This window comes from Saccostrea cucullata, unplaced genomic scaffold (assembly GCF_032062105.1).
Source record: "Saccostrea cucullata isolate Sc308-1 unplaced genomic scaffold, CSIRO_AGI_Scuc_v1 ctg16, whole genome shotgun sequence".
Lineage (NCBI taxonomy): Eukaryota > Metazoa > Mollusca > Bivalvia > Ostreida > Ostreidae > Saccostrea > Saccostrea cuccullata.
The window spans coordinates 164,169-177,973 of NW_026933130.1; the positions used below are offsets into that span (position 1 = coordinate 164,169).

At 37.3% G+C, this 13,805-nt stretch overlaps 1 protein-coding gene across 1 annotated transcript; it reads right to left on the reverse strand.

Moving 5' to 3' along the window:
* Positions 1 to 2,047: 2,047 nt before the first annotated feature.
* LOC134237333 (uncharacterized) lies at positions 2,048 to 10,233 on the reverse strand. Its single transcript, XM_062719439.1, has 6 exons — positions 10,026 to 10,233; positions 5,971 to 6,116; positions 4,968 to 5,839; positions 4,511 to 4,860; positions 2,896 to 3,206; positions 2,048 to 2,734 (listed from the first exon to the last, which is right to left on the reverse strand). The coding sequence occupies exons 1-6, from the start codon at positions 10,231 to 10,233 to the stop codon at positions 2,048 to 2,050; spliced, it is 2,574 nt and encodes an 857-aa protein (XP_062575423.1).
* Positions 10,234 to 13,805: the final 3,572 nt, after the last annotated feature.

Here is a 13,805-nt window from a genome sequence, read left to right on the forward strand (position 1 = left end):
TATTTTCATTATATGGTCAATGAAACTCTGTCTTGGTCCCTGAACATCTGTTCCATGGGCGATGAATTTCTCAATTTGGAACATCATAACCATTCACTTATATTTTCTAAAAACCCTGGATCAAAGCATGAAATTATCAGTAACAAATGCATATTTACTATTTAATCAATATAGAGTTCGGTCCTTACACCAGAACCCTTGAACATTTGGACGATACTTTTCAAAATTTTGATAAAAGGCATAGGCGCTTGGGTCAAGGATACTGTATTTTTCTATATAAGGCCATTCCAAGTTTTTTCTATGTTTAGCGTCCACGTGCGCCTTGGTTTTTGACACCCCATATAAGAAAAAACACACAACATCAGGAGTCCTGAAATTGATTAATTTAATCGAAATTTTTAAATTTTGTCAATTTCTCCAAATAATTCTATACAGTAAATTATACTGGGTGTATTTTAAGCATTTAATCCCTTGCTTTTGCTTAAGAACAGATATTTCTTCTATTAAAGCAGTTTAGTTAGATCAAATCATTTGAAGGGCGTCATTTTTATCACTTTTAAGCCTGTGTTTTATGTTTTGGCTTGTGTGTTTTTAGCGAATAGGTAGGTAGGTTTTTGAAAGATGAGTGGACGCTAAACAGAGAAAAAAACTTGGAATGGCCTAATGTATTGTCGAGGAAATTCGAACTTACTCGTAACATTTTCTTTTTCAGTATGCAGTGTTAATTTTTAGTTTTTTGTAAACCTTTTTGCTTCATATACACTAGCATGTCACAGAAATTAGATTTTATGCACGCTTTAAAAATGACATATCCCACTGTATACTAAAAAGAAACTTTTCTTTTTAGTATACAGTGGGATATGTCATTTTTTAAAATCGAATTTCTGTGACATTATGAAGCAGAAAGACCCAAGCGCCTATGATAAAAGGGCACATTACTTTTTATAATCAGGCAAACAGTTTGATTCCTTGTTGTCAAAGAGTAAATAAGATTATTTTTGATACTTTAATTGAGTTTGAAGGTTTTAGTCCTCATCACTAACTGTATCAGGCCCCAGGAGAAAGCAGAATTGTTCCTCTTTGCCATACGAAGTGTTAGAGCAAAGCTGGTTGAAAATGGTTAAACAGTAAATGAAGAAAATTGCATAAAATGTCCAAAGGTTGACGATACTACTACTTTTATATACTTGTATATATGACAAGTAATGTTTTATGCCTTTTTGAGAAGGATATTTATTTAGATTCTTCTTAATTTGTTTTGTAGCCGAGGGATTGTTTATTTTTTCGTTGGTTTTTTGTTTTGAAGGATTTTCTCGGTCGACTCAAGTTTTACTCTTTTTTGCGAGATATGTTTCGGGATGGACTGGGCTCCTGTACATGTACGGAAGCCAATGTACTTTGGGGTTGGGGGAGAGAAGAAAATCTTCCCAAACCCGAAAACTCGTGATTTCTTTGGGGGTGGGTAGCTGAGGTACACCAGTCAATATCAGATTATTTATTTTCTCGGACAACATTTCTAATGACATTATTTATTTGCCATCTGCCAACGATCCCTTTTCATATAAATGACTGGCCTCTAACATGTACGCAAATATGTTGAAAAACCCCAGTTTGCTCTTCAAGAGCACCTGGAAGATCTCGCTCATTTTCAACACAATACAGGCTAAATCTTTACCAATGAAATCCTTCGTAACGAAATAAATAAATAATCTTCGGATACGATACAAAGAAAAAATTATAGACTACAAATAAGAATTTTTTACAATACAAATAAGAAATTGTAAAATACAGATGGAAAATTATCCAATACAAATAAAAATTCTTCTTCTTCTTCCGGTAGAGAGTTGAACTCTATACAGAGTGTTAATAACTCCAGCTCGGTTAAAAACTTAGAGGCTTCCTCTTAGAAACGGATAAAACTATATACACTGTGGATGTCTTGTCTACCAGGGTTGCAGCTGGGTCCAGGGGACACTGTTTAGTCCAGTCCTGAACTCCTGAATAGTACGGGCTGCTGTAATTGTCTCTGGTAGGCGGTTTCAGTCTCTCACCGACCGTGGGAAGAATGAATTCTTGTCTCCTTGATGGCACGATGCTGTCTGTATCTATGGCTGCCTCTAGTTCTTCTGTCCCCGGGTGTATAATACTTGTCTGGATTGTTGTCCACCAGGCGGTTCCTTATTTTGTAGCATAGGACTAATCGATGTGTTGTTCTCCTATGCTGGAGTGAGCCCCACTCTAGTTGTTCAAGTAAAGATGTTACGCACCCGGGGAAGGTATCCGTGTACTGATTAAAGACGAACCTGGCCGCTCTACGCTGTACCTGTTCTAAATCCTTTGTTAAGTTGGTCTGGTAGGGATCCCACACTGGTGACGCATATTCGGTCGATGGTCTGATCATGGTACAGTACGCTGTTGCTTTAACTGATGGTGTGCACTGGCCAAGGTTTCGTCTCAGGAAGCCCAGGATTCTTGTAGCTTTCCCAATCTTATTGTGTATATGGTTATTCCACTGTAGGTCTTGGGAGATGGTAACACCAAGATACTTCCCACTCTCCACCACTTCCAGCTGATGTCCATGCAGGGTGTATGATGTTTGCAGTGGCTGTCGTTTGTTGGAGATCCGAATGACTGTACACTTTTCGGGGTGGAAGCACATCTGCCACTTCTTCTCCCATCCTTCTAAGGCAGTGAGATCTTTCTGTAATTTGTCTGCATCTCTCTGGTTTCGGATCTGTCGATAGACGAGACAGTCATCTGCAAACAGTCTGGCGTCTGAATTGGTGCACTCAGGAAGGTCGTTTATGTAGGTTAAGAAAGGAGTGGTCCCAGGACAGTTCCTTGTGGCACTCCGGAAAGGACATCCAACGGTGAAGATGTATGCCCATCCAGTACCACTGATTGGGTTCTCCGACTTAGGAAGTCCTTTATCCAGCCTAGAGTGGTGCCTGACACTCCGTAGTGCTCCAATTTCAGTAGAAGACGTTGGTGGGGGACTTTGTCAAAAGCCTTTGAAAAGTCCAGAAGTATTACGTCTGTCTGGTATCCCTGGTCCATGTTTCTGGCTAACTGGTCCAGTGTAATAACAAGTTGTGTCTCACATGATCGGCGGGCTCGAAAGCCATGTTGCTCATCACAGAGGATGTTGTTCCGATCAAAGTGGTCCATAACTGTGCTGTGTACAACATGTTCCAGGAGTTTGCAGGCTATTGATGTTAGGGAGACAGGCCTGTAGTTTGATGGTTGATGTTTCTCCCATTTTTAGCTCACCTGAGCCGAAGGCTCAAGTGAGCTTTTCTGATCACATTTTGTCCGGCGTCCGTCTGTCTGTCTGTCTGTCTGTAAACTTTTCACATTTTCGACTTCTTCTCAAGAACCGCTGGGCCAATTTCAACCAAACTTGCCACAAAGTATCCTTGGGTAAAGGGGATTCAAGTTTGTTCAAATGAAGGGCCACGCCCTCATTCAAGGGGAGATAATTGGGAATTAATGAAAATTTAGTGGCATATTTTAAAAATCTTCTTCTCAAGAACCAATGTGCCAGGAAAGATGAAACTTATGGGGAAACATCCTCAGGTAGTGTAGATTCAAGTTTGTTCAAATCATGACCCCCGGGGGTAGGGCGGGGCCAAAATGGCCGACCAAAGTTTTACATAGAAATATATAGGAAAATTCTTTGAAAATCTTCTTCTCAAGAATGACATAGCCATAATTCATCATATTTATATGGAAGCATTTTCAGGTAGTGTAGATTCAAGTTTGTTCAAATCATGACCCCCGGGGGTAGGGCGGGGCCAAAATGGCCGACCAAACTTTTACATAGAAATATATAGGAAAATTCTTTGAAAATCTTCTTCTCAAGAATGACAAAGCCATAATTCATCATATTTATATGGAAGCATTTTCAGGTAGTGTAGATTCAAGTTTGTTCAAATCATGACCCCCGGGGGTAGGGCGGGGCCAAAATGGCCGACCAAAGTTTTACATAGAAATATATAGGAAAATTCTTTAAACATCTTCTTCTCAAGAATGACAAAGCCATAATTCATCATATTTATATGGAAGCATGCTCAAGTAGTGTAGATTCAAATTTGTTCAAATCATGACCCCCAGGGGTAGGGCGGGGCCAAAATGGCCGACCAAAGTTTTACATAGAAATATATAGGAAAATTCTTTAAACATCTTCTTCTCAAGAATGACAAAGCCATAATTCATCATATTTATATGGAAGCATGCTCAAGTAGTGTAGATTCAAATTTGTTCAAATCATGACCCCCAGGGGTAGGGCGGGGCCAAAATGGCCGACCAAAGTTTTTAAAGATATATATAGGAAAATTCTTTAAAAATCATTTTCTAAAAAATAGCAAATCCATGATTGGTCATGGGACTATTTTTGGATTTAAATTTTACAATAAAAAGCCATTTTCTACTTTTTCCTACCCTTAGTGCTCAGGTGAGCGATGTGGCCCATGGGCCTCTTGTTTATATATAGGGACGATGTTTGCTCTACGCCATTCATCTGGTTTCTGACCGTAATCTAAGGAAAGCTGGAACATCCTTGTCAGATAAGGGGCTATGGACTCTGCACTTTGCTTCAGGATGAACGCTGGAATCTCATCGGGTCCAGTAGCTTTGAATGGGCGTAGTCCCTGTAATAGTTTCAATATTCCCCTCTCGTTAATGGTTATGTTGTCCATAGTAAGGAAGGGGCTAGGTCCTAGATCGGGTAGAGGACTCAAGTCCTCTTGTGTATAGACAGATTGGAACTGCTCATTCAGAATCGAAGCTTTACTGGCAATATCGCTACGGAGGAAACCGTCCTTGGACTTCAATGTCACAATCTGGGATGAATCCTGTTTTCTGTTTTTAATATAAGTCCAAAACCGTTTAGAATTGGTACGCAGATCATCGCTGACGACGTCCTCCAAGTACGCTGTGTGTGCTCACCTGGATTCTCTTTGAGTTGCCCTTTGAGTGCCTTGTAACGCTTATTGTCTTTCGAGTCCTTACTGCGCTTAGCACGTTTGTAGGCTTTCTGTTTCCTGTTGCTTAGGCGTCTTAACTCAGAGGTCATCCACGGGTGGGTATGTTTAGCCAGTGTGCGTCGAGATGGTACATGATGTTTTACAGCTCCTAATATAAGATCCTTAATGTACCCCCACATGCTGTTGACATCTTCATAGTTGGTATGTGTGAAGGTATCTAATTGACTCTGGAGCTCGTCTCTGATGCCGTTAGTATTGGCTTTCTTCCACAGATAGATGGTTCTCCTCTTTGGTCGTGGTCGAGATATGTGTGTTGTGAAATCTAGGAGTACCACATCATGATCGCTGTTACCAAGTGGTGGGATGGTCTTACATCGACTAAGTTGCCCGGGATGGGATGTTAAAAGTAGATCCAGGATGTTCTCTCCTCTGGTCGGGATATCTACTACTTGCTGCAGGTTTAGGTCGGCAGTCATCTGCATAAAGGCGTTGTTTATTTCCCTTGATGTTTGGGAACCATTGATTGCATATTTATCCCAGTCGATGTCTGGCAGGTTGAAATCACCTCCTAGTATGAAGATGTTATTCTTGTGTTGAGAGCGCAGCTCACTTATATTGTGTATAACTTTATCTGTTGTATGCTGATCTTGCCTATTTGGTGGACGGTAAAGGCATGATAAAATCACTTTCTTTCGAGGGCTTATGTTGATGCTACCCGAATTGAGTTCCGAGTCCCCATTGGTGTGAAGGTGATTCAGGCCGAGTTCAGTTGTAGCAGCTATAAGAACCCCACCATGTGCATCCCCTTCGCGGTCTCTGCGTATCACATCATACCCAAGTTCAGGAGGGAATATCTCGGATGTACATATCATATCACTCAGCCAAGTCTCAGTCCCAAGGATTACATCGGGTTTCGTTTATTCAATCATGACTTGGAGATCGTTACGTTTGTTTTTGACACTCTGAAAGTTGGTAACAAGAATACGTAGGTTCTGCCGTGTGTTCCCTCGTTGTTGTTTTGGCTGCCTTGTTGATGGTTGGGGGATGATGTTGCCATAGGTTCTCCGATGCTGGTATCTGATAAGCTGCTGTAGTTTGGATCTGCATTACTAGAATCTCTTGTAGACAAAACTAAAAAGGTGTTGCTATCAGCAGAGTCAATTAAATCAAACAACACAGTCGAGTGATTTTGGGCATTACAAACTACACAGTACCATGAGACAGACTTATTGGATAGGAATAAATATTCCTCTGAAACTACCCATGTACAAGACGCATGCATGATGGTACCAATGATTGCATTCATCACATGCAATGACTCTTTGTCCCCAGTCGCACGGTTTATCGCATATAGGACATATATAACTTGAGGTAGAGGGGCCGGGGTTTGTTTCTACACCTCCAATCACTAATAACATAGATAGAAAGTCTGAAGTATTACAAACCACACATGGCTGGAATTTCCTCTGTCGCGATGTGTTTCTATGCCAATAGTAAATACAGGTGTTTGCACAGATATGACTGAACTGTTGGAGGGAGAATGGAAATTCCTTAGACACGTAGATGTTTTGTGTCTGTCGTGGGAAGTATATAGTTTTACTTACCACAAAAGTCATAAAACATATAGTAAACAAGAGGTGTTTCATTGTGGTTATTTACATTTGCCCCTCAACCGGAAGTATAAAGATTCTATTGTCAATAATCAGCTTAGCTGTAAAAAAGCCCAACGTTCGGTCGATCCATGAATTCCCATGACGATGGAGTGAATAAAGTTGATATTAGGAAGTCCTAATTGATCCTCACGAATCCAGGCCTGTGGGATCAGTCAGAAAATGTGAAATTTTATAAAATTTCAAGAGAGCTGAGAAGAGGCGTCCTGTTTTACTGAGCATGCGCAGTAAATTATACAATGCAAATAAAAAAAATACTATACAAATGAAAACTTATAGTGGAATACAAATTACAATACAAATGGAAAATTATAGAATACAACTAAAAATTACACAATACAAATGGAAAAGATCGAATATTGCAACGTTTGAAATGCCGTAATTTTGAATTTTATTTACATATACAGTCAAACCTGTTTTAAGAGGCCACTTGTGGGAGAACGACAAATTGGCCACATAAGACAGGTGGCCTCTTATTCCAGGTTTCAAACCAAGGAATAAAAAATTGCGACCACAGTTGCATATTTAATTTCAAACATATCTAAATCCGCAATTTCAACATATTTAAAAAATTAGGAAGTTTTAAGTCACATGAGGTCCTTTTTTGCATTTTATTTTACATGAATTTAGGAAAGAAATCTATTATTATTATTTATTTAAAGTTGTTTTGTGTTGGTAATTTTAATTTTAACAGCTAAATAGGAATAGAATTTACATCACAAAAAATCATGAAATGTTCTAACAAAATACAAGTAGCATTTCCCTGATGCTGTGCAAAGCTTTTTAGTTGTTCTTAATATGTATTATCTAACATAGTAGGGTTATATCCCGAGACTGACCATTTGACTTGATAATCTCAGGCGAAATTGTAAAATTTTTATTATGTATTGAGTTTATATCGTGAACTTATTCAACAGCTGTTCATCAACTTACTTTCGTAAATAAAGAACACAATAAAATTTGTATACAATAATATTCTAGTAATTTAATCATAATAATTAAATCATTAAATCCTGGCAGAATTCAAATTACACTCGCAATTATCGTAATTACTCATTATCAGCTGTTCATGTTTGGCTTCTCGAGGATACGAGGTCACGTGCCAGACGGAAGTCATGTGACAATACGAACAAAATGGCCGCTGAAAACAGGCATGTTGACCTCACGGGACCTAAAAACACTGGCCACTGGCCGCGTTAGACAGGTGGCCGCTTAAATCAGTTAAAATATAGTGAAAAAATGAACGGGCGGGATTGAAACTGGCCGCTCATGAGGAGTGGCCGCTGATTAAAGGTGGCCGTAACAACAGGTGCGACTGTATATGAAACACTAGGTTTAATTCTTGTCATAACCTTAAATCATGTCTTTTAAAAGTTATGAATTATGTTAGTAAAATTCAAGCCGGTATACGGAACTTATGGCCATTGAACAGCGAGGGTTCATTTTCGTGTCAATATCCACAGCAAAAGTCCGTTTTCCTCATTGGGATTCCATCCAAAAACATAAATATGAAGTCTTGAATTCGTAACTAACGAAGAAAACGCTCTGACCACAGTGTCGCGTGGGCGATCCATGTCAGTGGCGGGGTATAATGTGCATGTAAATACTAAGTAATCGTAGCACCCCTACTAATGTGTTCGGAACCTTTTATTTTTCGGTGTTCTGCAAATTATAAAACCCGATGAGTTCAGAGTAGCTCTGGCAGTGGCTCTGGCGAGAGTTAGCGAGACTTAGCGAGACAGGGTAAATTATTCACGGAAATGTGGCTAGGAAGTGACTAGCACGTGGAGACATGGTAAACAGAAAAGTTATGTTGCGTTTCAGTTCTCACCACCCTAGAATCAGCTGATAATGTATATATTTATAAAAGTTATGGTAAAACACGTGTGTTTGTTTTGTATGCAGATGAAGTCCATCGATAAAGGAGATCGATTGGTTGTTTATTTGTTTACGGGTGAATAGGTTGAATCCGTGCTACGCATGATTCAGTCACGTATAAGGTAGATTTTCGGGTGTTTTAAGTTATTCGAAGTTCGCTGCTACATTGCAACAGACTTATGTTCTCTTAGATCGGAGATAGAAATCAGTCTATACTAGACGAGCGCTTAGCTCCATGTAGAAACAGTTGCTGATTATCCACAAACAAATAGAACCGAGGTTCCGGGCATCTCTGACACGTTTGGATTCCATGTGGGGAAATATTGGCACATTTGAAGGTGCAGCTACAAACTGGTAATTTCTTATTTGCGACTTTCTCAAAGAAAAAATGAAAGTATAAAAATAACATTTGAATTTAAAAACAGTTTATATTATCAACGATAGGGTAAAGGGGACCATATAAGCTCACTCTGTGTCTTTCACATTAAGGCAACAAAATTTTATTCTGTTAATCGTAATTCCTGAAAGCTTGAGTGATTAAAACGTTTGTCAACGTCTAATCTTCTGCCAGTTTTGTTTCTTTCATTGTTACTAAGCCTCATAGACCATAGGACTATGTAAGCTACGGCTACGACTCTAACAGCAGATAGAGGCACGCGCAGAACAGAGAATCTGGTAAGCATTTGGACACAGATTAATGTCCGTTTTTCAGCTCGAATTTAGCTTTGTAAAAAAAAAAAAAAAAAAAAGAAAAGAAAAGAAAAAATAATAAATATATATACATGTGTTACTTGAGAATGAGTATAATTCTAGTAAAGTCACGGTAGTAATTAATGCACGTACGTTCCTGGTACATGTATATATAATTTTATATCCATATGATGGCTTGGTATTTGGTAGCAATTATGAACAAAGTTCCATTGTTTCTAATTTATAGTAACGAGACACTATTTTGGAAGCTAATTGTATATGAATTTCATGATATGGTTCGATCAGTTCTAAAATTTTACAATTCTACATTGTACTGTGACTTATTGATGCATAGAACTGCATATAGCTAGTTTCATTTTACTGAAGTTGTTTTAAAATCTTGGAAATAATGTACAGTGTACATGTAATTGAATATATAGTTCCTGATGTTCCTGATATAAACTCGAAAAATGATGAAACATCGTTTTATTTTAGTAAAAATTTTTATTCAATAAAACCTTTGTTTAGCCACAGTGGTTTTGATGCTCCAAATACTGGACGTTGTATTTTCAAATACGTAGAAATGAAGAACATAAGATAAATGCATATTATTGATGCTCCATAATTTGTACATAATGTATTCCGATGCTGATAAATATGATAGCCAGATTCGGTTCAAATCATTATGATATTCGCAAGACCTAGTGCCACATGTATTGATGTATTGCTGACAAAGCCCTTTTGAAGTTCTGTAAGTAGCTTGATGAAGCTGGCATGATCTGGCATGTAGTATGATACAGACAAGGCCTATTTGACGTTCTGTTAGTAGCTTGATTAAGCTGGTATGGTCTGGCATGTAGTATGATGCAGACAAGGTCCTTTCCAAGTTCTGTAAGTAGCTTGATGAAGCTGGCATGGTCTGAGATGTAGTATGATGCAGACAAGGCCCTTTTGATGTTCTGTAAGTAGCTTGAAGAAGCTGGCATGTAGTATGATGCAGACAAGGCCATTTTCAAGTTCTGTAAGTAGCTTGAAGAAGCTGGCACGGTCTGAAATGTAGTATGATGCAGACGAGGCCCTTTTCAAGTTCTGTAAGTAGCTTGAAAAAGCTGGCAAGGTCTGAAATGTAGTATGATGCAGACGAGGCCCTTTTCAAGTTCTGTAAGTAGCTTGAAGAAGCTGGCATGGTCTGAGATGTAGTATGATGCAGACGAGGCCCCTTTTCAAGTTCTGTAAGTAGCTTGAAGAAGCTGGCAAGGTCTGAAATGTAGTATGATGCAGACGAGGCCATTTTCAAGTTCTGTAAGTAGCTTGAAGAAGCTGGCACCGTCTGAGATGTAGTATGATGCAGACGAGGCCCTTTTCAAGTTCTGTAAGTAGCTTGAAGAAGCTGGCATGGTCTGAAATGTAGTATGATGCAGACAAGGCCCTTTTAAAGTTCTGTAAGTAGCTTGAAGAAGCTTGCATGGTTTGAGATGTAGTTTGATACAGACAAGACCATATAGAATTCAGTAAGTAGCTCGAAGAAGCTGGCATGGTTTGAGATGTAGTTTTACAAAGACAAGACCATATAAAATTCAGTTAGTAACTTGAAGAAACTGGCATATTTGAGAGGGTTTGATACAGACAAAACCACTTAAAATTCAGTAAGTAGCTTGAAGAATCTGGCATGGTTTGCGATGTAGTTTGATACAGACAAGACCGTATAGAATTCAGTAAGTAGCTCGAAGAAGCTGGCATGGTTTGAGATGTAGTTTTACAAAGACAAGACCATATAGAATTCAGTTCGTAACTTGAAGAAACTGGCATGTTTGAGAGGGTTTGATACAAACAAAACCACTTAAAATTCCTTAAGTAGCTTGAAGAATCTCGCATGGTTGGAGATGTAGTATGATGCAGGCAAGACACTTCAAATGCTGTAAGTAGCTTAGATGAAGCTGGAATAGTTGAATGGTTCATCATGTACATTGATCAAAAAATTATTTTTGAAATTTTTTAAAATTTTCGAAAAAGTTAACATTTTTTGGAATGTAGAATTGACTAGTATATTTAGCCAAAGACCTTCAAAAGACCTGTAAGTATCTTGATGAAGCTGGAAAATTCCGAGATGTATGGTTATGCAGACAATTCTGTTTGTTGGATTTTTAAGCATTTTCGAAGTTGACATGACTTTAAATATAGTTGCTTTCTTGTCTTTTGAAGATGTGTTTTATAGTATCTCATTGAAGCAGGAAACTCGTTTTATCGATAAATACAAGTACATAAACTTCAAAAGATATACAAAAGTGCAATTTGTTTGAGATGTATTTGCAGACATATTTGAAATTTCAATTGACAAAGCGAAACTATTGTGCTTGCGTATCTATATTTTAATAGCCTAACTACTAATATAGCATTGTCTTGTTTATTCTGTAAAGGAGGCCAAATTGTAACTGTGCTTCTTATAATCACAGGCTCTGCTGGATTGGATTCTAAGCGTTTAGAAAATAATTTAGGAATGATAAAGCAATTTGTTATCACAATCTGATTTTGAAATTTTTGGAGCAAAAGTTTTTTCAGGTATCTTTAGTCAGGACACACGGACCAGATGTTTTGCAAAACTTTCCTTGAAGGGTTTGTCTGAAGACTTCCAAAGCTGCGTTTAAAATCAAGGTTCGGACAAATCAAAGTCAAAGAGGAATGATGTTTACATTCTGGTAGGTGTAGTTCAGTTCATTTGTCCTATTGCTCATAACCAAGAGATGTTTAGAAAAGGTTAATAATAATGTTTGATCAGATGAGTATAATTTATGATTGATTTAAATTTATTTTGTATTGTAAAAGTTATTCTTATGTATCTGGAAGTCTCAATCTTGTACAAGAAACAGAGAATTATGTAAGCACTCCAACTTTTAAGTTTATAGAAGTAATTTTATTCTTCATAGTGTTTTAACGGGGTTACTATCTGAACTGCAAATGCTGATATGTATGATTCACTGATAAAAATCAACGTAGAAGGCTTTTTGAGTTCTGAAGACGTCATGGTAAAAAGGAAAAGAAAACTCTTCAGCCGTGAAGGATAACTCTTTAATTTAATGATTTATTCAAAAAGTCATGAAATTCTCCAAAGGAAGCTTAAAATTGAAATCTTTAATACTCTGATAAGAGAGATAACTCTGAACAAAAATGCTGAATGACATAAATGTCTAATATTCCTTTATAGATTTGCAAGTAGAAGTGTCTTTTTTGTCCAATTAAATGTATTTTACTTATAAATACATTCTTTTTTGGAAAAACATTAGGTTCAAGCAACATTTTATACCAGCGAGCAGACTGAGTGTTTATGAATCTTAATGTAATTGAAAGTTCTTTGAACATTTTTATACAAATGTCCTCGATCTAGCCTTAAATACAAATTTTTAAAAGTTTGATATAAATTTATAATTGATTCATGAAGTTTTGCATTCATAGCAAACGCTTTATAAACTACAGTATTTATGCATAATAATAATAATTGTGCAGTATACATAGAAGAAATTAAAGTACCACGAACTCAGTATAAAAAACTGTGCAGTTTTCGTCAATTGCTTAATTTTTAACATAGATATAATCGTTGAATAATTTTCGTTTTGAAAATGCATGTAATAGGTGAATTCATTTGCATTACTGAAAAGTTATATCTTTATTCTCCTGTATAATTTTAACTTTTCTTTATGCGGTTTGAAGAATAATCAATGTGGATAAATACGCATCACTTTGAGAATTCGGCGACATTTTTATAATTTTCAATTATTCAAGGCCTGGTATGAAATAAGTAACAATTGAATTACCTTGAAGTCTTGATATCTAGGGGTGGGGTCATACACGTTTTGGTAATTTTATGTCAATGCTTTCTTTATCGTCGAAGTCTGTTGCACTCGCGCATGCGAGCTCATCCTATATAAAGTGTTTTTGAGTTTTATTTATAAATAATTTATGTTCGTTTGAACTGGTGAATTTAGAACATAAATATATTTATAAAAGTTATGGTAAAACACGTGTGTTTGTTTTGTATGCAGATGAAGTCCATCGATAAAGGAGATCGATTGGTTGTTTATTTGTTTACGGGTGAATAGGTTGAATCCGTGCTACGCATGATTCAGTCACGTATAAGGTAGATTTTCGGGTGTTTTAAGTTATTCGAAGTTCGCTGCTACATTGCAACAGACTTATCCCCCGCCCCACCCACCCCTTCCAGTGTGATCGATATACTGAACATGTTAAAATGTTCGTTTTAATGTTGACTGTCGCTTTATTTGTTTCTTTCTCTTTTGTAGAATGATATGGATTTCAGAAGTTAAACTAAAGACTGTGCTTTGTATACTGTATACACTTCATTAAAGTCTGTTGCACTCGCGCATGCGAGCTCATCCTATATAAAGTGTTTTTGAGTTTTATTTATAAATAATTTATGTTCGTTTGAACTGGTGAATTTAGAACATAACTGCAGAAATGTACTTCAATCAATCGGTCTCTTTAACATTCATTCAAACTTAAATAAGACTGAGTATTCTCTATAATACAATTTTCTGCAGTCATGAATTAAAATTTCTTTTTGGACAAA